The sequence below is a fragment of the Xylocopa sonorina genome, chromosome 4, assembly GCF_050948175.1.
Source record: "Xylocopa sonorina isolate GNS202 chromosome 4, iyXylSono1_principal, whole genome shotgun sequence".
Classification (NCBI taxonomy): Eukaryota; Metazoa; Arthropoda; class Insecta; order Hymenoptera; family Apidae; genus Xylocopa; species Xylocopa sonorina.
This window is the reverse complement of record NC_135196.1, coordinates 4,101,514-4,128,604: the sequence shown is the minus strand read 5'-3', so window position 1 is coordinate 4,128,604 and position 27,091 is coordinate 4,101,514. Positions and strand designations below refer to the sequence as shown.

At 37.0% G+C, this 27,091-nt stretch overlaps 5 protein-coding genes and 1 long non-coding RNA gene across 8 annotated transcripts in view; 2 read left to right on the top strand and 4 right to left on the bottom strand.

Moving 5' to 3' along the window:
- Positions 1-27,091, top strand: part of LOC143423257 (uncharacterized) — a 325,047-nt gene that overhangs the window by 221,918 nt on the left and 76,038 nt on the right. The window lies entirely within an intron of this gene.
- Positions 1-27,091, top strand: part of LOC143423252 (uncharacterized) — a 107,704-nt gene that overhangs the window by 44,587 nt on the left and 36,026 nt on the right. For all 3 annotated transcript variants that reach the window (XM_076894442.1, XM_076894443.1, XM_076894444.1), the window contains exon 2: positions 6,457-6,588. In XM_076894442.1, coding sequence (XP_076750557.1) covers positions 6,459-6,588 — 130 coding nt within the window. In that variant the 5' untranslated portion in view covers positions 6,457-6,458. The remainder of the gene's footprint in view (positions 1-6,456; positions 6,589-27,091) is intronic.
- LOC143423106 (serine protease inhibitor swm-1-like) lies at positions 16,994-17,611 on the bottom strand. Its single transcript, XM_076894182.1, has 3 exons — positions 17,532-17,611; positions 17,332-17,456; positions 16,994-17,256 (listed from the first exon to the last, which is right to left on the bottom strand). Exons 1-3 carry the CDS (start codon positions 17,581-17,583, stop codon positions 17,164-17,166), a joined length of 270 nt encoding a protein of 89 aa, XP_076750297.1. The 5' UTR covers positions 17,584-17,611; the 3' UTR covers positions 16,994-17,163.
- Positions 18,432-19,004, bottom strand: LOC143423276 (serine protease inhibitor swm-1-like). The gene is made up of 3 exons (XM_076894486.1): positions 18,911-19,004; positions 18,710-18,831; positions 18,432-18,626 (listed from the first exon to the last, which is right to left on the bottom strand). Exons 1-3 carry the CDS (start codon positions 18,960-18,962, stop codon positions 18,534-18,536), a joined length of 267 nt encoding a protein of 88 aa, XP_076750601.1. The 5' UTR covers positions 18,963-19,004; the 3' UTR covers positions 18,432-18,533.
- On the bottom strand, positions 19,937-20,875 carry LOC143423169 (uncharacterized). Its single transcript, XM_076894294.1, has 7 exons — positions 20,844-20,875; positions 20,648-20,771; positions 20,579-20,600; positions 20,424-20,519; positions 20,218-20,339; positions 20,029-20,139; positions 19,937-19,975 (listed from the first exon to the last, which is right to left on the bottom strand). Exons 1-7 carry the CDS (start codon positions 20,873-20,875, stop codon positions 19,937-19,939), a joined length of 546 nt encoding a protein of 181 aa, XP_076750409.1.
- On the bottom strand, positions 20,773-21,401 carry LOC143423339 (uncharacterized). The gene is made up of 3 exons (XR_013101816.1): positions 21,328-21,401; positions 21,142-21,239; positions 20,773-21,062 (listed from the first exon to the last, which is right to left on the bottom strand). It is a non-coding gene; the product is annotated as an uncharacterized LOC143423339 (long non-coding RNA).

The following is a 27,091-nucleotide window of genomic DNA, read 5'->3' as shown; positions in this document are numbered from 1 at the left end:
AAATTACTTGAAATCGACCTCGCCACTTGTGACTTTTTTTGCGCCCATGTTTTGACTCAAGCTGTTTCGTATATAATTTGGTGCTACAAGTAGGGAAGAAACTTATGGAACAACTTTTATATTTTGTAAAAGTTGCATTGACAATATGTTGCAAATTCATATCCATTTCTCAATGTTTCACATGTTCTGAATTTAAGAAGTACTAAATAGTCTTATTAACTGCGTCAATTTTTATTTTAAAGTACATTTCTTTTAGGTTCCTCCACACACTTACAATTAAAAATATCTTCAAAGAAATAATGTAGAGAATATAATATTTTAGAAAATATATTACTATCTATTAATATATTTAAAATATTTTATTTTCAAAACTACCACCCCAATGCATTCACACGTTAAACAGACTACAAATAAAAGTACATAATGTACTACTTTACATGAAAGTATTCTTATGCAGTCACGGTACGTTACAGCAGAAAATACATCACTTTGTACTCGGAGCTACGCGACTCTGAAACTTTGTTCCACGCAGACGAACGGATGTGCCATGGAAGTTATTATTTAATTATCCTTGGAGGGTTGAAACGTATCTTTGACAGCATCGTCACGCGCAAGGAGTCCAGGCTCGCGTGTTGGGCTCACCTGGAAACGAGCAGGTGTGTCTCTTTGGTAAAAGGGTTTAAAAGTGAGCATAGAACCGAAGTTAGCCAGCACCTGCCTCGCGCTGGCCATTTTAAAGTTACGACATCGACAGGATGACCCGCTCCGCTGGTAATTAAGACAGAGACGCGTTCGCCTGCAAAGTAAACATCTCGTGACAGTTATAACTTTGTTCTTTGCATTTTTTTCCGACCTTCTAAGAAAGGTCTCAGGAAATAAAAACCTGTCAAAGAAGTGAAAGGAGACCCTTTTTAAATTCAAATCCTTCAAATAAACGGCAAAGGGAAAAGTGAGCAAAAAATGCAATTCTTAGACTCTTGTTCGCTTACTTTTTATTATTGAATATGAGAAAATTGTGGATGAACTATATATTAAACAAATTATCAATTATGGTAAGAAAAAATTGCAGTTATAGCAGTCAAGAAGCTCTATATATAATAGTCACCCCCATTAATGGCGGCGCAATGAAGACACGAAGATCAACTTCTTTTCTTTAAATAAAACCACATAATTTTTAAATTGTGTATCAATCTTTACAAATTATTTGTATCAAAAAGGCACTAATCTGACCAATATCTTAATTTCAATATTGCAGATAAGGGATGCTATACCTAAGACAAATATTTCGAAATACGAATTCAAATTTATTATATAGTACACTCATTACTAACCTAGTAACAAGTAAAACAACTATCACTAAAAAAGAAGAAAAAAGTTTTACTAAGTATTTTTCCATGTAAGATCAGCAGGTATAGTTATTGTTTATTATTACACCGGGAGAATTACGCGTTTCATGTGCTGCTAATTACATATTCCTATACGATGAGTGCGCTTCGAAGCTCGAAGCAATTTTCGTTTTTCTCTTTCTGTTTTTCCACGGCTGTTTACGAGCATATTTTTGCAACGAAACGGATCATCCGCGCGCGCGCAATAACCGGATGCTTTTTTACGCGTCGAAATTTTTCTGGTTCTTCCTTCGTCTCTCCCTTTCGTAGCTGGTAATCTGAAAGGAAAACGTTCATGTAAGTACGTGATTTCGTGGAAGATTCTTTTGATACGGATAACTATTCCAAGCAGTCTTGTTCTGTGTCACGTTTCAGCTTGTCGTTGTTATTTACAGTAACAACGGGATCGCGTTTCTAATGTCGAAAGCGTTCCTTAGATCGAAATAAATGCGACAGCTTCTGTAGAAACGGTTGTTTCCTTCATGACCATTCAATTAATCGTTCTCCACGATTTGTCCTTTTTTGGCGAAGAAATGATGACAACTCTTGGCTCTGGCTCGAATTGAAGTGAATTTGAAAGCGTTCATCACTTAAAACTGGCATATTCATATATTTTCGAAAAAATGAAGCGAAAAAATTTATATTTAGAAAGATTTATTTACCTTTCCTTCATCGATGTATTTTTTTCTTCACTTTTCATTTGCTTATTGATTTTCCTATTGTTCCTCCAGTTCTTCTGCTTTCTTCTCGATTTTTTTGAATACTCACAATTCTTTCAGATGAAATAATTCAACAAAAAAAATTCAGTAATTATTAATAAAACACTGTGCCTTTGTATTATCAATTTCTTTGTAATGTAACTTTTTATCTCTGTCGACAACGAAATTTGTTTAAAGTTTCAAACGTACATCGAATCGTTCCGTATGGAAATTGAAAAGATCGATAGAAATTCTAGCGGTAGACGTAACTTTCCATTAATACACGTTTTTGTCGGAGAAAATCAAGCATCGCTTCGACATTCGCTCTCGAACTGGCATCCCGTGCATACAAAGCACCTTCCACTTTTATTTTCGATCGTAACTCTTTCGACGCGTGCGTTTACACGAGGAAATAGGTCAGCCGAGTTAAAAAAACTCTTTTCCGAGTTCCGTTTCTACAAAAATAGCGAGGAATTACAACTGGACCGATTAAAAATAATCCGCTGTTGGCTTTGCGCGCGCGCAAGGAAAAAAAGAAGAAAAAGATGAAGAGGGAATATCAATGGGGTGTGCTCTGTCCGCGTTTTCATCGGCCCTCTGTGTCCTCTCGCGCGGGTGCATAGCGTGAAACGGTGGATTGTACGAAGAAACAGACAATTTATTCTATCCGTGATTCATGTACGTTTCTTCATACGGTTGGGTTCTTCGATTATCTGAGATAGTATTATAGATTCTGGCGGGTTGCCTTGCCACTTGAATGCGTTCATTGATCGCTGGCTCTGCTGGCTTTGGTCGACCCATAATTTATAGCATTGTGCCTGTACACTTTTGTATTACACAGTATTCTATGCGCTGCCCAGGGTAAAGTGGATACTAGTAATTGTTACGTGCTCTGTTTTGTACTCTGTTGGGGCAGATTGTTTGATTAATAATTCCGCCAGTATCTTATCAGAGGCAAGCGATCGTAATGCTAAGTTTCATTGTTTTATTTCGTTGCTAGAGTATGCTAGATACATGCAACGGAATTTGTGTAAAGAATGATACTAAAGATTTGTTAAAAGTACTATTTAATAGTTTTAAATTGAAGTGAATGCGTCAATAATTATACAGAATGCAATAGTGCTTCCTAAATATTTATTTTAGAAAATTAGGAAATGTATTAGTGTTCTGAAGTTTGCTCGCAAATGTGGAAGACTCCAATTTTCAAGGAACAATGAAATTAGTTAGCGAAAAATATATGGAAATTGCTTGTTTCGTTGGAAATATAAAAATATAACACGTATACTAAATGTTTCTGGTAATCGAGCACGGATCTTTCTCTGGAAAAGATAGCAGGGATTTTCTGAATGAGATTTCTATCTGTTGATTAATTACATGTGGTTGTTATCTTATCGTGCTGGTAAAACGGTTCCAAGAACAATGGGCAGCTACAATATCAATTGAAACGGAGTCGAACGGTGTACGGAGAAAAGCAAACTCGTTTCAACCCGCCACGCAATAATTATGAAACCACGCTCCACGAGAGCACACGTATTTAAAGCAAACTGTAAGTACATTTCTTCACGAATTTGTAAATCGAAACCCTGAATATTAAAATTACCGATTGCTCCTGAAATTCAACGCGCGCCATACGCGTAAAAATTTCTGTTGTCCAACCAAATGAATTAGCTTCGCGAGTAATAAAGTCGATGTGCTGATTTCACGACAATGAAAATATGTTAGAATATATCCCAGAAAACCGGTTTCTCAGAATTCTCAAGCAAATGTTAGATGGCGGTGGAGTTTTTACGGCGCCCAACGACGAGGGCCGCCATCAATTCCCAGCGCTGGGAGAAGCCGATGGAAACTGTCGTTCCAGTTGTCGACAAACTGCCGCCGTTTATAGGGTTGTTCATCCCGTGCGAACGATCTTAACGAGTTGAAACAACTTTAATTAAGCGCATTACGCTAGGCCAACCCGCTGAACTTTGCCTAGCGTGCTGCGACACGAGGAAATACAATGCCTTTCGGCACGAGTTGCTATTTACGATCGGAAACATGCGCTCCGCGTGGATCCTCGTAACGATTCCTCGGTTTCGATCGATCGAGGCAATTGCAAATGCAATCGTCGCACAAATTTTTCGACAATTTAGTTAATATCCAAGTGAATTTGTTATTGTTGCAACTTTTTCGTATGCTATGATAAAGGTTCGATTATATTTTACAGAAGAGCGATTCAGGACGAAAATTGCTAAGTTTCTGTTCAAAAAAGTTCGTATTTTTGTTTAATATTTATTACTTATGGAATATTTCGAAATAAAGGATCCTCTTTCATACAAAAAAGTAACTATAAGTTTCTTTTCTTAATATTCTACGAAATTAGAAATGCATTCTTCACATTATTAAAAGTTATTTACACGACATGATAATAGAATACGTTTTTTCATTTAGACTCGAACTTACACAACAATTAATTAAAATTATTTCGTCGAACGAACTTTGAAACACTCGAGAGATCCGTCTAAGCGAGAGCCTCTAAGATCCAGTCTTAAGGAAGAAACGATTACATCTTAAATGGAAAACCTCCCTCGATCAGCCTCCCCCATTTTCAATTATTATAAAACGAAAATGATGATGTCCACGTAATAGCTTGAAGGAAAACGAGCCGTGCCCGTACGTGCGGAAGAAAAAGGGAAAAAAACAGCACCGCATGGTATCGACGTCAGAGCGTGCCATGGTCGTGCGATGTAAGATCGTGGAAATTATGCAGGCATCAGAGTCGCATTAAAAAAGAGAGATCCTTTTCTCACGTTCACGTAGCACACGCGGTTGCGCCTCCTCCGCGCGGCGCGTACCCACTAATTTATCATGACCCGTGACTCTGTGACGAGGAGCACCGGGTGGAAGAAGAAGGGAACGACGAGGAGAAAAAGAATCCCAGCCGTCCCGCGGAGACCGGTTTCCCCTCGTTTCTTGCCTCCCTTCTTCGCCACTGATTTTTCTCTCCACCCTGCGCCGAGCAAATCGATCTCATCCTTGCGCCTTCGACAAAATCGTTCCCCGTAACGATTACGATGTTGCGAGTACCAACTTCTTTCTAATAGAAGTATAAGGTTTAACATCTTGCTTTTTGTTGCTTTCCGAAGAAATTCGCAGAGTTGATTCTGCGATAAAAAGAAAAGCAACGCGATAGTTAAGAGGAAGGAAATTGCGTTCGAGGCTCTGTTCTCGAGAAAAATTACTTTGAAAATGTGTGTTCTACTGTAGCTGCAGTTAGTGTAACGCAGGTTGCAGCTGTCTGGCGTTTCGTCGCGTGTCATGTTGCACTGTGTATTGTGTATTCTTTTTAAGTACGCGCAGGATTCGCAAAATTTCAAACTCGTTTTCTTCAGAAAGGAAGCTTCAAATGTAAATTTATTATTCCTAGGTTTTGTTTTATTTTACGCTGTTATAAGCGAGTATGCGCATTGGTTAGTGTTTAAGACACGAGTTACACATTGAAACGTTGCATCGATTTCTCTAAGAGCATTTCATCTCACTTGATCTCTCATTTAGTATTATGTCTATCCAATGATTTCATTCATAAAACAATCCACCAAAGATTTAATCCAGAATTGATTTATCTTGAATGATCGTATCACAAACGATCGCAATAATGTCACTCGACCGTGTAAACTTGTTTGCATAATGGTTCTGTTTCAATCGCGGCGTTCTAATTAAAGGCTACCGGTTCCAATATTTTTCACGCGCCTATTATCGTCTCGGTCTGTACGCGGGCTGAAATCAAGCTGCATAATATCACTGTAACGTCATTCAGATAAAACCAATCTCTCGAATCATAATTCACGATCAACAATTGCAATCGAGACATGCTATCTTCCGATATTCAACACTCAAATATCATTTCTCTCGCGCAAACAATTTCTTTCTTTTCTTTTCCCACACACAGACAATTTGCCAATTTTCAAGCACAAGAATAGCAATTTTTTAATACAATTTTCGTTCGTTTTTTGCTTTTTTTCGCAAGACGACACACGAACTACTCACGATCTAATCTTCAAACGTAAGAATAGCAATTTTTTAATACAGTTTTCGTTCGTTTTTTGCTTTTTTCGTAAGACGACACACAGCCTATTCGCGATCTAATCTTCAAACGTAAGAATGGCAATTTTTTTATACAGTTTTCGTTCGTTTTTTGCTTTTTTCGCAAGACGACACACGTACTACTCACGATCTAATCTTCAAACGTAAGAATGGCAATTTTTTTATACAGTTTTCGTTCGTTTTTTGCTTTTTTCGTAAGGCGACACACAGCCTACTCGCGATCTAATCTTCAAACGTAAGAATAGCAATTTTTTAATACAATTTTCGTTCTTTTTTTGCTTTTTTCGCAGGCATGGCGACCGCCGGTCTTGAGGTGCGCGAGGCTGGACGAGCGTTGCGAGTACAAACGGAAGCGCCGCATCTCGTTTCCATGGGAAGCGGTCGTTTGTCAACGGCGGTGACCCTGCATCCTCTGCCCGAAGGTAAGGCGAACCACGCGTGCCGGATGTAGTCGCGAATTGAAAATGGCAGTGGGTGGTACACGTTCGGCCATGGCGAACCGTGTCTCGCTCGAACTTTGCGAAGATCGAGCAGTCTTTTCGTTCGTAGACACGTGTTTTTCTGGCCAACGTGCGAACCGTGCTGGTCGCTGTTGTTGGTTTTGATGACTACGTGAACGTTGCGTTTTGGTTTCAATTTTGCTTTATGGGAGACAAGGGTGGAAAATTGAGAAAATGAAGGAAAATTGTTGTTGAGCTATTTTTGTAGGACTTTCGAGTTAATTAAGCGAGGAAGAGATGAATAATTTGAATTGAATTTTTGTATAAATTGAATGAATATAAATTGCTAGCGTTTTACATGAAGTGTGAAAATTTGCACAGGTGAAAATTGTAGAATACTTCTAGGATATTAATAGAAAATTAAAATTTTAATTATCGATTATTATATTGAAGTAAAATGCTATGTAACACAGTTTATAATTAATTATTGAAACAGTAAGTTTTGCAAAGGTAATAACAAATAAATTACATTGTCATTAATCTATTATATTACCATTATGCACATAGAAAGTGCTACATAGAAAGTGTACCACACAAATTACTTAAACTTAGAATTTAAAGTATTTTAATAATATAGTATGTGAAATATTTTCTTCTGAACGCATAAATCGGGAAATTTTAAATAAGCAAACTGTTTTACATTAATTGCATCAATTATATACTACTTCTAAAGTAATCTTATCAATTTTCCAAATAACAGACAAGTTACAACAATTAATAAATATCAATCGTATCATTAACGAAAACAGAAACAGTAAGATTCGCTCGCAAAGATACAAGCAATTCAATTGAAGTATTAAACCGAAAGGGAAAGGATTCTCGTGGAATACAAGCAATCCGTTCAGTTCGAACATTTGTTCGCAAACAAAAGATTCAGATTCGAATCAGAAAGCAGATCGAATTCGTGTACTCCTTACCAGTGGAAATCCGACGAGGAACTCCAAAGCGTCGTAGAACCTTTTACGTCGGCATTTAGAGTGATGCTAATTTTATCACCCTACACGCAGTCTCCATTTTCCCTGAATAAATTTCCATATTTCCGAGCCGAGCAGCAGAGAAGTGCCCACGTGCACGTATAAAATATACATCCACAGATTATATTCACCGTATCCGAAATTCATCCTGTCTACGAGATCTGTCAGAATGAAAAGTTACGATTAAAATATCCTATTTAAATCATATTTTTCAATTCAAACGCCATCTCTGTTATTTCATCGAGTAAAATTGATGCATCGTATCGCCTGAAAAATTCAGAAACCACTAATTGTCGTCAATGTGGAGAATTGTTAGAAATTTCTATGTCACGAAGTCGAATTTTTTTTATCGATACCATTGAGCAACTAAAATTGTATTTCTTTATATATGTTTGAAATTTCTATGTCACGAAGTCGAATTTTTTTTATCGATACCGTTGAACAACTAAAATTCAATTTCCTTATATATGTTTGAAATTTCTATGTCACAAAGTCGAATTTTTTTTATCGATACCATTGAGCAACTAAAATTCAATTTCCTTATATATGTTTGAAATTTCTATGTCACAAAGTCGATTTTTTTTTTATCGATATCATTGGGCAACTAAAATTGTATTTCCTTATATATGTTTGAAATTTCTATGTCACAAAGTCGAATTTTTTTTATCGATACCATTGAGCAACTAAAATTGTATTTCCTTATATATGTTTAAAATTTCTATGTCACAAAGTCGAATTTTTTTTATCGATACCGTTGAGCAACTGAAATTGTATTTCCTTATATATGTTTAAAATTTCTACGTCACAAAGTCGAATTTTTTTTATCGATACCGTTGAGCAACTAAAATTGTATTTCGTTCGCGACTGAAGAGAAATTGGGGCGGCGAGCGTTCGTCAGATAACATTACATCTACGGCGGGCAGTGATTCATCTATTTTAATCCATGATTGGGACACGTAATTCAGACTGATAAAGTTTAATGGCAGTAGCCGAGATTCAACGTTCAGAGTTCCACATTGTGTATTACGCAAATGCCCAGTCGAGAGGATATCTCTGGGATTTCGTTGAACCGATTTTCCTGGAATTTTGCTGCCTCAGCTCTTCCTCGTTGTCTATCATAGATTATATTAAGGGGTTCAGAGGGGACTCTGGGCATATTCTCGTTAATTGACAAATTAAATGTTCAAATGCTGGCCCTTTGCACCTCGAAAGATGAAGTAACAGTTCTTTCTACGGTTACACAAACAAAACTTTCTTCAACAGACTTAATTTGCTAACAGAATTAGTTATTCAAGGCTTTCAAATGGTTTCCTTGAGTGCAGAGTTAGATTGTACAGTTATTAAGTAAGCATTAAAAAGAAGATATAGTCGTCAACCCATCTACAACGTGATATCTATATTAAAAGTGTTTTGGAAAAAAATTAAATTTAATTTAATAATAAAAAGTAATAATAATAAAAAAAAATTTAATAATAAAAGTCTGTAATAGTTGTGAACACTTGCATTCGAACATTTCTATTCAATCTCGCACATTAAAATCTAATATCTTTTTTGTTCCTACGAACGTTTGACAACTTTTCTGTCGTCTTTCTATTTCAACCACTTTTTACATTTGTCATTACGCTACATAAATTTTGTCAGAATGATAAATAACCAGCTAATCTGTCTGTACCTTCTAAATCGTAATAACAGTGCAATTTACATATTTCAAACCTTTCCCTTCAGCTACACAGGCTGGTATTGCAATAAATCATGCCCGAGTTCTTTAACATACCTAAGTATTTTCCAATGAGAGATTCCAATGTCGACCGCGCATGACAGTCGAAAAAAAGAATGAAACAAGATTGCACCAATGACAGTGAACAAATTATGACATTACTCACGTTTGAAGGTGCAACTCTGCGCAGAACAAGCCAACTTCGTTTTACAATTTTTACCAAATTTTAATACGTCAAAGAGTTTGATTTATGCTCGCGTACAGTTGCGCCAATTTTCCATCCTTCTTATTTTTCACACCTAATCATTCGCCTGTGGAAGGCTCATATCTGATGTTGCAATCAATGCGTCGCCTCGCAGGTACCACGGTTACAGCACAAAGGACGGCTTTTAATCTTGTCGATTATGAACGCTTGATAAAGAACATGATTCTTGGTTGTTTAGTCGACGTTCTCCGTGACACTCTGGTTCAAATGATTTCTTAATTGATTTGATACTGATATATCGCGACGCCACTACTTATATATTCGATAGCTTTCGTTTTACTTGATAAATAATTTTCACTTAGTCTCGCTTAATAATAAATCAGCTCTGGTACAACGCGAAGCTTAGAACAGTCAGCGTCAAAGCAAAGGAAGTCTCCCAAGCAGCAGGAAACGGCAACGACCAAATGGTTGCACGATTAGGTGATAGACTCTTATGTATTCGATAGCTTTCGTTTTATTCAATAAATAATTTTCACTTAGTCTCGCTTAATAATAAATTATGTCTGGTGCAACGCGAAGCTTAAGACAGCCAGCGTCAAAGCGAAGGAAGTCTCCTAAGCAACGGGAAACGGCGAAGACCAAATGGTTGCGCGATTAGGTGGTAGACTCTTATGTATTCGATAGCTTTCGTTTTATTCAATAAATAATTTTCACTTAGTCTCGGTTAATAATAAATCAGCTGTGGTGCAACGCGAAGCTTAGAACAGCCAGCGTCAAAGCGAAGAAAGTCTCCCAAGCAACGAGAAACGACGAAGACTAAATTGTTGCGCGATGTGTGAATTGTTTTACTTAATAAATAATTTTCACTTAGTCTCGCTTAATAATAAATCAGCTGTGGTGCAACGCGAAGCTTAGAACAGCCAGCGTCAAAGCGAAGGAAGTCTCCCAAGCAACGGGAAACGGCGAAGACCAAATTGTTGAGCGATGTGTGAATTGTTTTACTTAATAAATAATTTTCACTTAGTCTCGCTTAATAATAAATCAGCTGTGGTGCAACGCGAAGCTTAGAACAGCCAGCGTCAAAGCGAAGGAAGTCTCCCAAGCAACGGGAAACGGCGAAGACCAAATTGTTGCGTGATTAGGTGGTAGACGGCGCGCGCAATTAGCCCGGTAAAGTTGATCAACGCGTGACCTCGTCCAGGGACCCCTTCGTGTTCCTGAAATAATCGTGGCGCGGTCGCAAGGGTGGGCAAGAGGTTCGATTTTAAAAATACCGCGGGTAGAACGCGGCAGGAAGCCGCGAGGTCCTCCGCGCGCGTGCATCGCTGTCGAAACCGGAAACGAGCGTGGAGAACGCACCGATATTTGCATACGCCACGAAATCGAGCGGATTAACCGCTTCGGTTATTCACGTTTCGTCAACAGCGAGGCTCTCGACGGAGGAAGATGAAATTTCGTAACGGAGTTTCGCCATTTTCCGAGCGGCGACCGCAAGCACAATGGACTTTCCGCGCGAGAACGGCTCTGTATGGCGATCGTTCTGCCAATGGAATGATATAACGATGACGTCGTATCTTCTACTGTGTACCCACACGTGTTCTTTTCGTGAGATTTTCCGTGGAATGCGAATATCGTTGCGTGGTTGTTGGAAACGTTGGGACGTTGAGAATGATGATTGTTATTGGAGAGACAAGTTGATTCCGTGGTTGATCAGCAGTGGAGATCTTAATGAAGATATCGTCTCTTTTTCTAAACGTTTCACAGTGGTAATTTTATTGTTTGTGTTGACAAAAGGTGTAATTGAATAATGACTCTATTGAGTAGCGATTTTGCAGAAGCGTTTTGGGATCACGTATACACTTGCTGGAGTCGTTTCTTTTATAATGATAACTTAAAACTTGCAGGTATGAAATTGTATATTAATGACTATATTTGTTACCTTCAAACTAAATTCATTGTACATCTGTACAATGAGTTTAGACAGTATTTCTGTGTTTGATAATAACTTTAAAATTCATTTCTTGGAATACTGTTGACGTGTTTCATTGTATTTTATTGAATATCAGTGATATTTAAAAATTTTCTTTTGGTGCAATCTTTCATTTTGACAAACGTCAAAAGCTGTGTTAATCGACAGAAAAGTAATCAAATTTTTTATCAAAGGAGTTCAATTTTCTGGTACACTTCAGGTCAGGTGTCTGGTACACACAGATCTTTCTCATTCTAAATAATCAAATAAAGAAATAACTAAATCTTCGATGAAAATACAATTTTCTAAAATTATAAAAATATATTTATCTCAATTATTAGACATACAGAAACCCATCTCAAATAATTATAAACATTTCTCACATCACATTACAATATTATACAGAGTATTCAAAAAATATTGAAGCTTCAGGAACGTATAATATAAAAATGAAACCAAGAAAGATAAAAATTATATTAATGAATAAGAAAAAATAATTTCGAAATTAAAAGTCGTCTTCATCGGTGAATTATTACCTCTGTTCACAACATGTGTTCAATATGGCCGTTTCAGCTCGTTTCAGTACACGCTTCGATACGTTTCCTCGTAGAAACAAGCACACGTTGAAAGAATCCTAGCTTTTTTTAATCCCTCGACAGCGGTTTTCGATTTACTGTCTCAACTCATCCAAGGAGGTATACAACTGGTTCACTGTACAACATATTTTTTTAAGTGCCCACATAGATAAAAGTTCAACGAATTTAACTCTGGAACTACATCTTGAAATCACTGTCTAATCTCACCAAATTTTAATTTTATCTACAGCGACATAAATACATATTAAGGACTTCAACTTTTTTTTTAATTTTCCTAGTTGATGTTATAATTTAAGAAATTGCAGAAAAAAAATTTCCCAATATAGTTTCATTAATTTTTTCAAGTTTTCTGAATCGTCAAAGATCTCGCCTGCTTTTAATATCATAAAAGTACATCCAACATACAATTAATTTAAATCAGATGACAAATAATTTTGTAAAATTAATAAGTGGCTAATTGGAAAATATTAAAATGTCACATATATCTGCAAACATAAAAGTTCTTTAATATTTCCTGTTTACGATGCGTAATGTGGTCTTGTTATTCAGTTGCGAAATCATAATTGAAAACACTTGTAACAGTATCGTGATTTTTATAGCCAAGTATCAAGACTTTTTCGTTTGCTTTGATAAGCACTACATGTGTGTTCCTGAAGCTGAATCCCAACTTTTTTCGGCCACTCTGTATACATGTATGTACGTACACACCTGTTTCACATTAATTATGATAAAGTATGCGTATCTGTATATCTAAAACTAATTTTATACGCTTACCTTGGAGACGTAAAAATGGTACTTTCCCATCGCATTCCAAAGAGCGACATGATGAATCGATGGTCTGCGTCTAAATTGTTATAAGTCGATTTATGGGATGTTTTCTTCTAATTAAACACAGATAACAAGTATTTTTTTCCGAATGTGCTTAAATTATATCCATTTCAAAGTAGAATTAAATTTGGGTTCGCAACGCGTACAAATATTTCGTTTGAAAAATTAAATAATGTCAATTAAGGTAATGAAAAATTGTTTATGTAAACTAATGGTTACAAACCAGTCGTGCATATTACTACAAAAAGTAAACAAAATGTTTAAAGAATTATTCTCATGTATAAGTTTCTCATGAATCTTGAAGAAATGGCAATTCTTCTTAACTATTCTCTTTCTTCTCTGATATGATATTTATAATGATTTCATAGCAATATAAAGTTCAGCAATAACAATCGTCAGAACTCCTCCTCCAAAATCACTAATCAATTCTAATCTCCTCTCAGAGGGGACCAAATAATGCATCACTGGATATAGTAAATAAACTATTTAATTAACACTAATTAACAGTAATACTTTTATACATCATACAAGGAGACTTCATAGCGAAACGAATCTATTCAAATGTGGCTATTAATATTTTTTAATAGAATAATTGTTAACATTTCGCACTTGCGATTTCCACAGCAGCAATTGCGGTTCTAGCTTGTAACTTAAGAACAATCCTCACTCAAGACGCATTAATTCCTATGATATTTATAATGATCTCATGTCAATATAAACTTCAGCAAAAACAATCCTCAAGTAACACACATTTATCAGTACGATTGTCCCTAAAGTAGTGTTCTCGACAACGGCAACCGGCACTTTTCTCATCCTCGCAATCCTGAAACAAATTTTCATTCTATCATTATGGTACGAATTTTCCATATCAAAGGTATTTACTTGATGCGAACAAATATATTTGTTGCATCGTTTATCGCCATTTGTATGGCTTTCGAGTGAATTCTGTTTAAGTGTAGACTTATATCGCCTCCGTGTGTTTCTTCTTAAGACATGTGGATTCGTTATTTGGAAATTCTAGAGAAGTAGGCGATTGATTCCTACTTAGCTGACAAATGCATAGTACAAAGTATACAAATACACTTACACAGAATGTGAATAATGTAGGGTCCTCGCAATTCGGTTCACACGCCCTCCCGCGAGTCCGCCACGTTTGGTTTGCTGGACAAGCGTTCTTAGAAGTGCTTTTGCTCTTTTTTGACTTCGTGTCCGTTTGAACTTTATACAAGTTTATTTTTAGATCAATTATTCGTGAAAAGTAAGTGAAAATAATTAGACAAGGTACTCACAAGTAATCATTATAGCAGAAAGAAGCACAAATATCACAACGTATCGATACATGATAACTCAATGGCGTCGTTTCGATCCACTCGTTACAACCTCACCTCCGTTTCTAACATCCACCGTTCTCATCTCCTCGACTTTTATAACCCGCTTTCCGAGCATTTACATGCATCCTTGGGTTTCATTGTCCCAGCAATCGGTCGATGACTAACTTTCTTGCCATTATTATTGCGATATTGCTAGAATCTAGGTATTCTACATTTTACTTGGTAACTATTCAACAGAAATATCTTCACGCTCGTCGGACGTGGAATAAATAACTGTTGACTTGGATAAGATGAAAGATAGACGAGTCGCGTTTGTTATATAATTTAATGGCGTTTCAAATGTAATTGTAATTGCTTATGCGTCAGCTGTGGAAACGCGAGCACTCCATTTTGTTTAGACATGTTTCGGTTAGATTTATGAGAAAAACACACAGTTTTATGGAATTTACTAGCGTTATTATATATATAATTGTACTTGATATTAAGATATTAAGCTACTGGAAAATTTATTCTTGCATAACGGGTGCTCATATCGCTATATTAAGCCTTTACACTCTGCATCTTCCTATATATTAGCTACCAGCAACAGAAGACTTTCATTTCAGTAGAAAATTTGAAGGAAACATACATTTCTAAGAAAGTTACAACGAAATGAGTTTAATTTCCAAAATCGTTAATCAATTCTGATGTCCTCTCAGAGGAGACCAAATAATACATCACTGAATATAGTAAATGAAATATTTAATTAACACTAATTAACAGTAATACTTCTATACATAATACAATGAGACTTCTTAGTGAAACGAATCTAATTAAATGTGGTTATTAATATTTTTTAATAGAATAATTCTTAACATTTTGCACTTGCGATTTCCACAGCAACCATCGCGGTTCTAAGCTATAACTTAAGAACAATCCTCGCTCAACACGCATTTATCGTTGTTTGGATCCCTGAAGTAGTTGGCCCCGCATCCGCAAGCGCCAGAAGGAAGACAAATCTGAAAGAAATGCGTCTCACCTCGAATAAAGAACTCAAAACGCGCATCATAATCGAAAAAGCACTTACTCGTGGACAAGCTACGAATTTCACGTTGCATTGTTTCTCGCACAAGTTCCCGCACCGCATCCAAGTTTCGTTCACTGGACAAGCTGGCGTTGATTGCGCCTGGACTCCATTTTCCGTTTGATCTAATGATATCACGTCGGTTACTCGACACGATTACAGATGGCTATTGTAAATATGTTAATTGACTTGATATGTAAATTGCTCACAAGTAACAAACAGCACAGCGAGCAGCGCGAAGAACGTGACGATTCGTAGCATGGTTGACTGGTATCGTTCGCCTTCCCAGTTCACTTCCGTTTCTGATCCCACCCGGTGCCGTCGGTTCTTATACGCCGTTTTTTTCCCGCTAATTCACGCGCGACCTCGACTCTGACGTCCCACTGTCTCAGCGAACAATGTATTATTGATAACGAATTAATACTCTTGTTTGCATAATTAAGTGCGAGCAGTTAAGGACCGAGAAAATGGTAATTGTTTCGTGCGAAATGTCGTGGTCAGCCACGTTTCCTTGGATAATTAATTTGGTGACGATACGGACATTAAAATAGCCAGAAATTGTGGGAAAACTGTGCAGTATAAATATATCAAGCTGGAAAAGTGCGATATAAGACGTTGATACGTGCGTTGGCAGCTTGATTTTGTTAAGTATACAGCTGTGGCCACAGAAATGGCACCGCCTCCACGATACCAGTGTTTTTTGGTTCAATAGTCATGTGAGTGACGATCGTTTGTGTTATTAGGTATTAACGAAGATGAAATATTAGAGATAAGACGATTTAATCTAGATACAGTGTTTGCGATGTGTTATACTTTTTAATCAGTGATGCGATTTTATTGTTACTGTGGCTCATGTTCGTCATGTGTATATTTTTCATCTATTAATAATGTTATATCAAATATTGTCTGCAGATTTTTTGAAAGAAAGCACAAAGAGCAATAATATTGGAAAGTAATTACACATCTCATGAGAGTTGAGAAACAAGTAACAAACAGCACAGCGAGCAGCGCGAAGAACGTGACGATTCGTAACATGGTTGATTGGTATCGTTCGCCTTCCGAGCTCACTTCCGTTTCTGATCCCACCCGGTGCCATCGGTTCTTATACGCCGGTTTTTCCCGCTAATTCACGCGCGACGTCGACTCTGACGTCCCACTGTCTCAGTGAACACTGTATTATTGATAACGAATTAATACTCTTGTTTGCATAATTAAGTGCGAGCAGTTAAGGACCGAGAAAATGGTTTACCAAAACGACAGAATGATCTTATATTCCTTCATATTTTGAATCACAATAGTCTAAATATTTAAACAAGTCTAAAAAGAATATTACACTGAAACTGCTCAATCCTCGCGAAATAAAAGAAGACATCGAATTAAAGTTTCCATTTTAGTGTTCGTTAAAAGTGACTGCAAGCTTTAAAATAAGATGCATAGAATCTTTAGTCTATCATACCTACTCGATTACAATAGGTATTTGAAACACTCAGCTTCTTTTAATCATCTTCAAAAATTAATTTTATTCAAGATCTGCATAAAATTTTGATTAAATACCTCTATTAAATACCTCCATTAAATAAAAGAGAGATGTCACACACAGAAATTTTATTTTCAATTATGTAATACATTCAGATTATTCTAGCATAGAATTTAAAATCACTACAGTACATTAGAATTAATTGAATAATATCACTGCGATACATAATGTAGAACTTGATAATAACCACTTGATAATAAAATTAATATTTTCAAACGAAGATACATAAATGTCAATACACATTTACAATCGTTACAAAAATGTATTTGACTTTAACTTATGGACAATCCTGTAACAAAACACATTCATTGTTGTCTCCATCTCTGTAATAATTAGCAGCACATCCGCAGGAACCAGGAATAATGCAAATCTGAAACAAAATTCATTTCTCCTGTTAAAATAACTGTTTTCTCACAAACAAAACGTCATAAATTAAAACATTCACCTCTGGGCAAACTCTGTTGTGTGGCATACTGCATTTCCCTTCGCACAGATTCCCACAAGTCCACCAAGTTTGGTTCACTGGACAACGTGGCGTAGACTCCGATTCGGCTCCAGTTTCTGTTTGATCTAATAATTCAAGTTTTGTATTCATTATTCTTTATTATATATTAATAATCTATATCTTAAATATAGATCACTTACAAAGAGCAAACACGACAGCAAGCAGTAATAAAACTGTAACGGACCGTGACATGATGACTTCGTTTGTCAGCTTTCGAGTTCTTTTCCACTTCTAATACTGGCGCCATCGATGTCGACGGCTTTTATATCGTTGTTTATCGCACAAATTTATGAGAGATCTTCGCGTACGTCATTTTGTTGCCTCAAGAAACATTTGATAATGAATTAACGCGTTTGTTCAACTGAACGCTATATTTTCCTTGTATTATGTAATTGTTGGAGTAATAACAGTTATTTTAAGGAAAGTGGAATACCCGTTTCCGTTTTGCGAGTCGAAGTAGTCGATTGCGAACAACTAGTTAGTTTAGTTTATTTTAGTAGATCCTGTCCAACATTTTTAATTCTTTAAAATAGTATTGTGGGTCTTTAATTAATTGTGAATAGTTAATTAATTTAATTTATTTAACTAGGATTGATCTCGTGGAGTACTTTTCGTTTTTTAAGATAGTATTGCGTGTTCGTGTGCAGAATTATTAAGAGATTTAATTGTAATAAGTGTTTAAATTATGTTTAATTAATACATCACTCAGTAAGTATTATGTAGTTACTAATAATTTTGAAGAATATTTATATACCTTTATAATAATTAAGAAATTGTGTCCGACAAAATGATCTCGTACTCTGATTCGCAATTTCTTTGCATATGTCGAATTATTATTCCAAACATTTAAATAATTACACGAACAAGAAGAAGAAGAAGAAGGCTAAAGCTACACAGATTTCGTGGAACAAAAAGAAAAGGACATCGAATTAAATTTTTCTGTTGAAAGCATTTTATTGTAGCATACAATTCAATTACTTCCAGAATACATTAAGTGTATACGCAATAGAGTTTATATAATAAAAACTGGTTATGGATGTAAATGTATATCATTAAATTTATCAAAAATATTCCAGAAATTCATATTGCTTAACAGAGATACATGCAAGGACAGTTGAATTTCAATTTTATACGATTAGTTTTCAAGGACAATCATTGGCCAATATGCATTTATTATCATTTTCGTTTCTGAAATAGTTAGACCCGCATCCACACGAGCCAGTAGGGACGCAAATCTGAAACAGATCGATTTGCACCATTAAGAAGACGAGTTCTCTAACAAAAATAACTATAATCACGGTATAACAAAGACGCTCACAGCCGGACACGGTCTCAAGGGCATGCTGCACTTCGGCTCGCACAGGTTTCCACAGGACCACCAGGTCTCGTTCACTGGACAAAGCGGCACGGGTTCATCTTGAGCTCTCGTCTCCGTTCCGACTGTTTGAGAAAACGTTGCGTTGGCAAAGAACACGAGTGGCTGTTAAAAGGTTGCAATTTAATGCAAACAGTTACTCACAAGCGAGAAGCACCACAGCGAGTAGGACGAACACTGGCACGAGTCGAGACATGATGATTCCGCCGGTTTCGCTCCGTGTGGCAACTTTCGAGATACTCTCTTGCTTCTCACGGCCATACCACAGATGTCGTTGCCTTTTATACTCTGCCATTTTACTGTACGCGACCTCGTCGTTACACGCTGTACCGCAGCCTCGACAAACAGTTGATAATGAATTGTTTCACTGGCGGCATCAACAATTTCCTGACGATCATTAAGTTAATGTCAAAATGTTTTTAATAATGCTTGTCTTAAGGCAAGGTAAAACGATCGGTTATATTTTATCGGTTGATTTAATTTGAGATTGGTATATTCTTCTGGCGACAGAAAAGAGAAGTATAATTTTGAATGAATTCATTGAGAATGGTGGGGAAAGATATTTTGTAACAGGTATGAATAAGTTCGATGTTCTTTATTAATTACAGATTTAAAAAATGCGATATTTCTCAACCCTTCGAGACAACACCTTTGCAATCCCTATAGTCATGGTGGTTGCGCAGAGGATCACTGACTCTGACCCTTTTAACCAATTTGCTATCTTTTACCAATATAGTCGTGACGAAGAAACGTTAATATTTTGGCCATCAGTTCAATGTACCTGGAGTATTCATTCATAATAGTTTATTCTCTCTCAGGACAGTTTAAAATGGCCACATATACTCTGTGTTTGACGAGTCTCGTTATCGCTCACTTTTTGCGACACTTCTTAAAGGATACACACTTCTCTACGAGGTCAAATTGTCAATAGATTAATTTTATATTCCGTTGCTTTGACATTTTTATAATTTATACAAAAATTTTCATTTCTTCCAACTACTACAATCGTTCTTTTTGCACATATTAGCGAGACATACATTTTACAATTAATAGTAGCCAATTTCGAGTGTCGAAAATTGGAGGTGAATTCTCGCATTATTGAATAAAATACACTAGAATTTCCCAGAAAAAATTTATTGCCGTTGATTCAAAATAAGAAACATAGTATTATTAATGATTTAGAACACAATTGACGTTTAGTATTCGCATCTATAATTTTGACGAAAGATAAGCTGATTTTAATATTAGATAGCAAGATCTACCCGCTCGATTGGAGGACAATCTTGGGGTAAAATGCAATTTTCTCCTTCTCTGAGGTAGCCTTGTGCGCATCTGCAGGCGCCAGCGCCGCTAAACTCACGCGGGTTGCAAACCTAAAACAATGTCGTCCGCATCGTTCGATCACTAATTTCCTAATATGATAAATCTATATTACTGTTTCCTATACTTACAAAGCGACAGTATATGTTTCGCAGGAAACAGGTCCGTTCGCACATTCGACCACAAGCAAACCATGTCTCGTTTACTGGGCAAGCTGGCGTGGACTCAGCTGAAGCACTAGTTGTCGTCTGAACTGGCGAACCAAATTTCGCATTGGTCAGTTTCACATAATCTAAGTAAAAATTGTCTAACTCGTAACACGATATAAACTACTTACGAACGAAGAGCATTGCAACAGCAAGTACGCAGAATACGACGAATCGAGACATGACGATATCGTTTCGTTTGACACCTTTCAAACTCACTCTCAATACTGTCGTTAATGTCGTTGAAGATTTCGATTTTTATACCCGCGTTTCCTCATTAATTTACGTGCGACCTCGTATGTGTCGGTCTGCAGTCTCAGTAAACAATTGATAACGAATTAATGCGCTGTTAAACTATCGACACGTGCAAGGAATTATCCTTTTCGAATATTAAAAATATATTCTCCTGAAATACCAAACGTATGCCTTGCATTAAGAATTGTTGGTGAATTGTGCTTGCTTTTGTGACATCCACAGATCTTCATAATGAAATAAATGAATGAATAATAGAATATTAGCGAATTCGAAACGCTAAAATTGCTCAATTGCACATGTTTATTGTAGTTTTTACACTGAATTGCATGAACAGGTCTCAATGCCGACACCTGTAATTTGTACAGAGGTTAAACTATCTTTTAATATCAATTATTCACTGTACTGTTAGTAGTTCCTGGGCAATCTTCAGGTAATACACATTCTTCGATTTCATTGCATGCGACATAGCCGGATTTACATTCACATAGGTAGATTGGGTTCGGTGGACATCCAATCTGAAATAAATTTATCCATTGTATCGAGTCACTAATTTCTTCACATAAAAATAAATTCAGAACGGTATCAAACACTTACATGAACACATCTACCTGTGTAGAAAGGCCCTAGCAAAGTTTCGTTGACTGAACAAACGACTCGGTTGGGCAATTGTTGGGTATTGGTTTCCTGTCCAACTGGTAACATAAGTTCCGCGTTGGTAAATTTTACAAAAAATGCAGATTATGAAATATCATTGCCGGGAGATAACTTAAAGATACTTACAAATGAAGAGCATCGCAACGAGCACGAACAGCGCGATGAATCGAGGCATGATGATTTCAATGCGATTCACTTTCAATTTTAATGGTAACGCTAACTATCTTGACGGTTTTTATACCCTATTTTCTTCGTGCACGCGCGATTACGTCCATATCTAGACTAATTTATTCTTTTTTTAGTTAATTGCAAACAATTTCCTTGTTCTCTTTGAATATCAACGAACTGATAAATGACAATTGCAATTACAGATATTATGCTTGCCCATAGAACTGTTGGAAAAATAGAATTTATTGTGTTGCTTAAACGTATCAACTTTGTTCCAACTACACTCTATTGATTAACAGTTAACAAGGTTACAGTTGGAATAAAGCTGACATGTTTAAGCAACACTATAAATTCTGTTTTTGCAACTGTTCTATAGATAAGCATAGCTGATTATTACCTAACTTAACTTAGTAACAATTATTTTCTGAACTCCTGAAACTCCTTCTGAATTAGAAAAACACTAGAACCTAAAGTACAATCAATGAACGGTTCTCCAAAATGGCCGACGGACTCAAAGAGTAACTCGACGAAAAACGTAGTTAAAAACCCAAGCAGCTTTTGCCAGTGCCTCGAAAAAAGATCGTACTGAGAATGCAACTACTTATAAATACAAATTTCGTGGCTATTTCTAGCTCAGTTTATTATCGAAATTCTGTCTTATTGAAAAATCCGTGTTCGTTGAAGCTTCTCATTACGAGCGGAACAATCGAACGTGAGCATCGCGTGCACCACGATCTAAGAGACGTTTCGAGTAATGCACTTAGGTATTGGCCACACAAGGAGCCCTCTGCTGGTTTCATGGTCGTTTCACGCCTATGCACATGTGCATTTCGCGAAACGCCGCGCAAGAGAGCCGGTGATTATCGCGTCGGAAAACTCGAACGCGAAGAAAGCGTTCCCTAGCGAGGCGTTTCGCGAACCGGAAACACACCGTTGTCACGACGAGGAAGGAAACGGACTGCGAGGCGAACACGTAAAATACGTCTCTTCTTCAGACGTTTTAGTTTGAGATTAGTTTGCACATTGTGACATCATTAATTGTTGGTTCACAGTTAAGGTAGAGAATATGCTTCAGTTTGAGATTAGTTTGCACATTGTAACATCATTGATTATTGGTGCAAAGTTAAGGTAGAAAATACGCTTTAGTTTGAGATTAGTTTGCACATTGTGACATCATTGATTATTGGTGCAAAGTTAAGGTAGAAAATACGCTTTAGTTTGAGATTAGTTTGCACATTGTGACATCATTAATTGTTGGTTCACAATTAAGGTAGAGAATATGCTTTAGTTTGAGATTAGTTTGCACATTGTGACATCATTAATTGTTGGTGCAAAGTTAAGGTAGAAAATACGCTTTAGTTTGAAATTAGTTTGCACATTGTGACATCACTAATTGTTGGTTCAAAGTTAAGGTAGAGAATACGTGTTTCTTCGAACACGTGTCATGTAGGTTTTCCTGTTCGAAAAATGATCTCTTCTGTAAAGAAACTGCGGAATTCATGGTATTAGTATAATTCGAAATTCTTGGATTCGTGTGCGGTCCACGTTCCACGCGTCTGCTCCTCGTTGCGCTTATTCGCTTTATCGTTGCTGCAAGATTCTTGCGGAGCAGTAACTTGTATCGTATTCGACATCGAGACACGAGGTATGCTTTTGAGGGAATTGGCTTGGAATTTGGAATTCTTAGAGAGACTTGTTTACTTTTATAATTTTTACAATATCATCCTCTTTTACATTAAAGCTGATTAACAAGAATTACACGTTTCATTGAATTCTTTATAAATAATATTTTTCATTTTATAATAAATATTTTCCCATGACACACATCCAAATATTAAATATAATATATCTATCATAAAATGTATTGTTTCTAAAAGAATTGCGCTTCTAATGATATCTAAAAATAATGAAAAATACTAAAACTACTCAAGAAATTAGAATCACCGTACAAATTCTGGTTCCACACTTCGTCGTGAAAGTACCAAAATGGTCGCATGGACGCTGAAAGATACGTACCATCGAACGATAGAAAAGAATGTAACATAGTAGAACTGAAATACTAGATAGAAATGATGTGTACACGTATTGTTCACACCCAGTGCACCTGCAATTTTATATTCTACGTATTACGTGTTTCTTCCGTTGATCGTAACCGTACCGTAGTCTCAGTTTAAACGCAAGCAACTTAACAGTTATGCTCAGAAACGATCAACCATAGGCCACGTCACGACCCGTCCATGATTTCTTCCCGCGCAGAAGAGACGCGTCGGAAATAAACTTCGTCTGAAGTCGTTTCTCCGAAAGGGGCATCTGCCTAGAAACGGGAGAATTTTATTTCGTCTTTCCGGAAGCGTTGTTTTCCTAAAACCGAGGAACCTAAACAGCACACCGATTCCACGACACCTGCATCCACCGACCAGCTCTATTATTGTGCACTTTCTACGACTCGTCTGCAATCAGGCGAACTTCCCTGCTATATTTATCAAAGCTTGAAGTAATTTTTTACGAGCTATTGTTTCCATACATTCTATATAATTGCTCAATCAATGCTTAATTTATATTTGTATAAAATTTATAATATTCAAAATGGTGTACCCCTTAAACCTAATGTTAAAGGACCCAAAACTATATAATGAATACTATAAACATGTGTATTGTTAATATCTGTTGAAATGAGTATCTACCGTCTGCTAAACATTTATACAAATTGTAAATCAAGATGGAAAAAATTCTCATCGGATTGCAAACGAGCGTGAGTCGCTCATAGAGGCAAAGAGAACGTCCGTTCTCTAAATGTTCGTATCTCGTTCAGACTTCGAATTCACCTAAAATTAAACTAGCTTCCGTTCTCCACGAAACGGCCTTAGAACGATTCAATTTACATAAAGATCGAAGATATGCTCGTCCTTTATCTATGGAACGCGAGTAACAGAAGAGTGACTCGTTAAAAGCCCACCAGGTAGACCTCCTCGATAGCCGATCGAGACAGGTTAGGGCCGCCGTACCGCGGCTCGCCTAATTAAACCTATCGCGCAATTAGTAGGAATCTAATTGCTCGAGCAGTTTCGCAACAATGCGCGAACCTGATTTTCCACTCGTTTCATAATTAAACGAAAGGAAAAAGGGGAAGAGGATGATTACGATGAAGAGGACCAAGTGGAAAAAGGAAGAAAAATAAGATGAAGCTGAAGAAGAAGACCAAGAAGAAGAAGAAGATGATGAAGAAGACGATCAAGACGCGGAAAAAGCGCATCTAGAAGAAGAAGAAAATGTGGAAGAGGATCAAGAAGAAAAAGAAGATGGAAAAAAGGACCAACCAAGAGAAGAAGGTGGAGAAAGGAATCAAAAAGGAGGAAAAGATGGAGAAGAGGACCTAGCAGAAGAAGGTAGATGGAGAGGAGGATCAAGGAGAAGAAGAAGACGAAGAAGAGAAGCAAGCAGAAAAAGAAGAAGCAAGGGAAGAAGAAAGAAAGGAAAAAGGCGTAAAGCACCGTGAGGCTGGTGCACATTCATGCGAGGCAAAGTGCGCGCGTATGACGCCTCTGTGCGCGGTATATAAATGGCGTAAAGGCGTTTACGCGGTCGATGGGGAGCCAGAGGAGAGGACAGTAACCCACGAGGAGGAACGTTTCTGTCTCATAAGCGTTCGCGGTGCGTTGCACTTAAATATAGTCGACGCATAGAGGAGGAAGGCGGATAGAGAAAGCCTCGGAGGAAAAAAGAGGGTGCGCGTGTACGTGTGCGAGCGTGGAAAGAGAGGGAAAACCGTCGTAGAGAAGTGTCAGGGGGGCTGCGGAGGGCAACAGCGCAATATAAATTATTGCATGAGTCAATCCTCAAAGTGGCGCGTATTTTCAGGCGACGTTCGTTTTTCACGACAGTCCCATTATTCTCTTTTCGCGCGGCGACTCGCTGCTAACTTGAAAGTAGTACACTCACGGATTCGTTAGGTCGGAAGCGTTTTCGACTCTTCGCGTGCCGCTCCTCCGCGTTGAAGGAAATGGCGCCACGCTTCGTGTCGGTTCGCGAGCTCTTTTCTACGGTATTGTTACCTTAAATTCACCCTTTCGCAAGTCAATTTCATCCCTTATAGAACGAAGCATTTTCATAAAATGTGTCAGCTGAGTACATCGTTTATTTTTTCATCTTGAGACAAGAAGGAACGTATAATTATTATGTTGGCAATTATCTATGTAAAAAAGAAAATGGAAAGCGAATGGGACACACGTGACTGCGAAAAATGTTGTCACGCTGTTTCCAATTTAGATTTTCACCAAGAACGATAATTCGTAAACATGAAAAACTAAAAATACTCTGAAGATAGGAAGTGTTATTGTACGAACAAGGTAGTGAATCAATTATACGTGCATTTATTGCTTGTACGGCTGCTTTTACAGTCCATGATAAGAGTAAAAGCCACTTATGATTTCATAATTTTCGCGTTTACAGTTCCTCGATGAACACATACATTATACGTGATAATTACTGCGATAACAACGGCTTGGACAAAGAAAGTGCTTAAAATTGCAAATTTTGTGACGAGAAAGCAATGCAACGAAGCTTTTGAAACAAGTAGTACGTGCAACATAGACGAAAGCAATTAATGAAAAATTGATTTCTTAATAATATTCCTTCTTCGTTTCTAATGCCACCTCGATTGTAATATATGATGTATAATTCTTTCAATTGTAAAGACAAGAAGAAATGTTCGAAACAAGAGTTCGATTTCCAAATGGAGTTATTAAATTTTCAATGAGAGAAGAAATGGATGCGTACTGAAAATTGGTGACAAATGCTTTTAGAGCACAATACTATCAGCTTTATTAACAGAAGCGTACTCGATCCATAAATCAAAGCGACATTAATTCCTCCCTGCTTCAAATGCATCGCGAAAAGCAAACTGACCCTCTTTCATGTCTCGATTTAGACTTTAGACTAATGACAGTGTTAAGGACACTTATCATTTAATGTCAGTTTACTATTCATACTACCGTTTACACGACTGTGAGAATTTTAACGATAACTCTGTCTCGACGATGTTTGTTTACATTATCAACTGATTCAGTACGGTTCTGTTAATAAAGCTGAGGATACTCCATTCGAGAAGCGTTCACCACAAATCTTCAGCTACGTCCAGTTCTATAATTTGTTTCTATCCATTAATCTTTTATTTGTCACATAAGTTCTTTTAGTTTTCCTAAAATTGCAGAAATGTTAGAAAAATTCGTAGTTCGTCAAAGTTACAGCGTGTCTCATTTTGAAATATAAATTTTCTTACGATTTCTGGTGAATCATAGAAACAAGTGGAACTCACCTATTGATCGACGCATTAACTTGATCCATCGCACAAATATCAACACAGACCTCGACTGGAGAACGAAACGATTGCCAGGAAGTAATCATCCTGTTTCTCGTTTTCAGTCACTGACTGTCCGACGTCATTGTTTGACCAGCTTTTAACACGTTCAACCAGGCTCGAGCTACGATCGAAGTGTTGCGCGTTGCGACACACCGCGGTGCTTTAAAAAAAGCATAGTTTACACGTTTCACGCTTCGTGGCCATTTAAACGCGCATAGCAATTATGTGTGACAGTCAAACGTGTTGACAGTCGAAAAGTATGAACTTCTTGTTAATGTTGAATTCCTTTTTTTACTGTGAAGACATCGGTTACTTATACTCGTATATTTTAAGTATATATCTATATATCGACCCAATTAAAAT

Bases quoted from the DNA above. Each gene is read 5' to 3' on its own strand.
- LOC143423276 (XM_076894486.1), bottom strand. From the start codon at position 18,962: ATGTCTCGACTCGTGCCAGTGTTCGTCCTACTCGCTGTGGTGCTTCTC. The intron at 18,832-18,910 runs GTGAGTAACTGT...TTTCTCAAACAG, and splicing joins CGCTGTGGTGCTTCTCGCTT to TCGGAACGGAGACGAGAGCT. The intron at 18,627-18,709 runs GTGAGCGTCTTT...GATCTGTTTCAG, and splicing joins CCTTGAGACCGTGTCCGGCT to ATTTGCGTCCCTACTGGCTC.
- LOC143423106 (XM_076894182.1), bottom strand. From the start codon at position 17,583: ATGTCACGGTCCGTTACAGTTTTATTACTGCTTGCTGTCGTGTTTGCT. The intron at 17,457-17,531 runs GTAAGTGATCTA...TTGAATTATTAG, and splicing joins TGCTGTCGTGTTTGCTCTTT to ATCAAACAGAAACTGGAGCC. The intron at 17,257-17,331 runs GTGAATGTTTTA...ATTTTGTTTCAG, and splicing joins ACAACAGAGTTTGCCCAGAG to ATTTGCATTATTCCTGGTTC.
- LOC143423169 (XM_076894294.1), bottom strand. From the start codon at position 20,875: ATGCAATTCAGTGTAAAAACTACAATAAACAT. The intron at 20,601-20,647 runs GTTTAACAGCGC...CTGAGACTGCAG, and splicing joins ATTCCTTGCACGTGTCGATA to ACCGACACATACGAGGTCGC. The intron at 20,140-20,217 runs GTAAGTATAGGA...ACATTGTTTTAG, and splicing joins GAAACATATACTGTCGCTTT to GTTTGCAACCCGCGTGAGTT.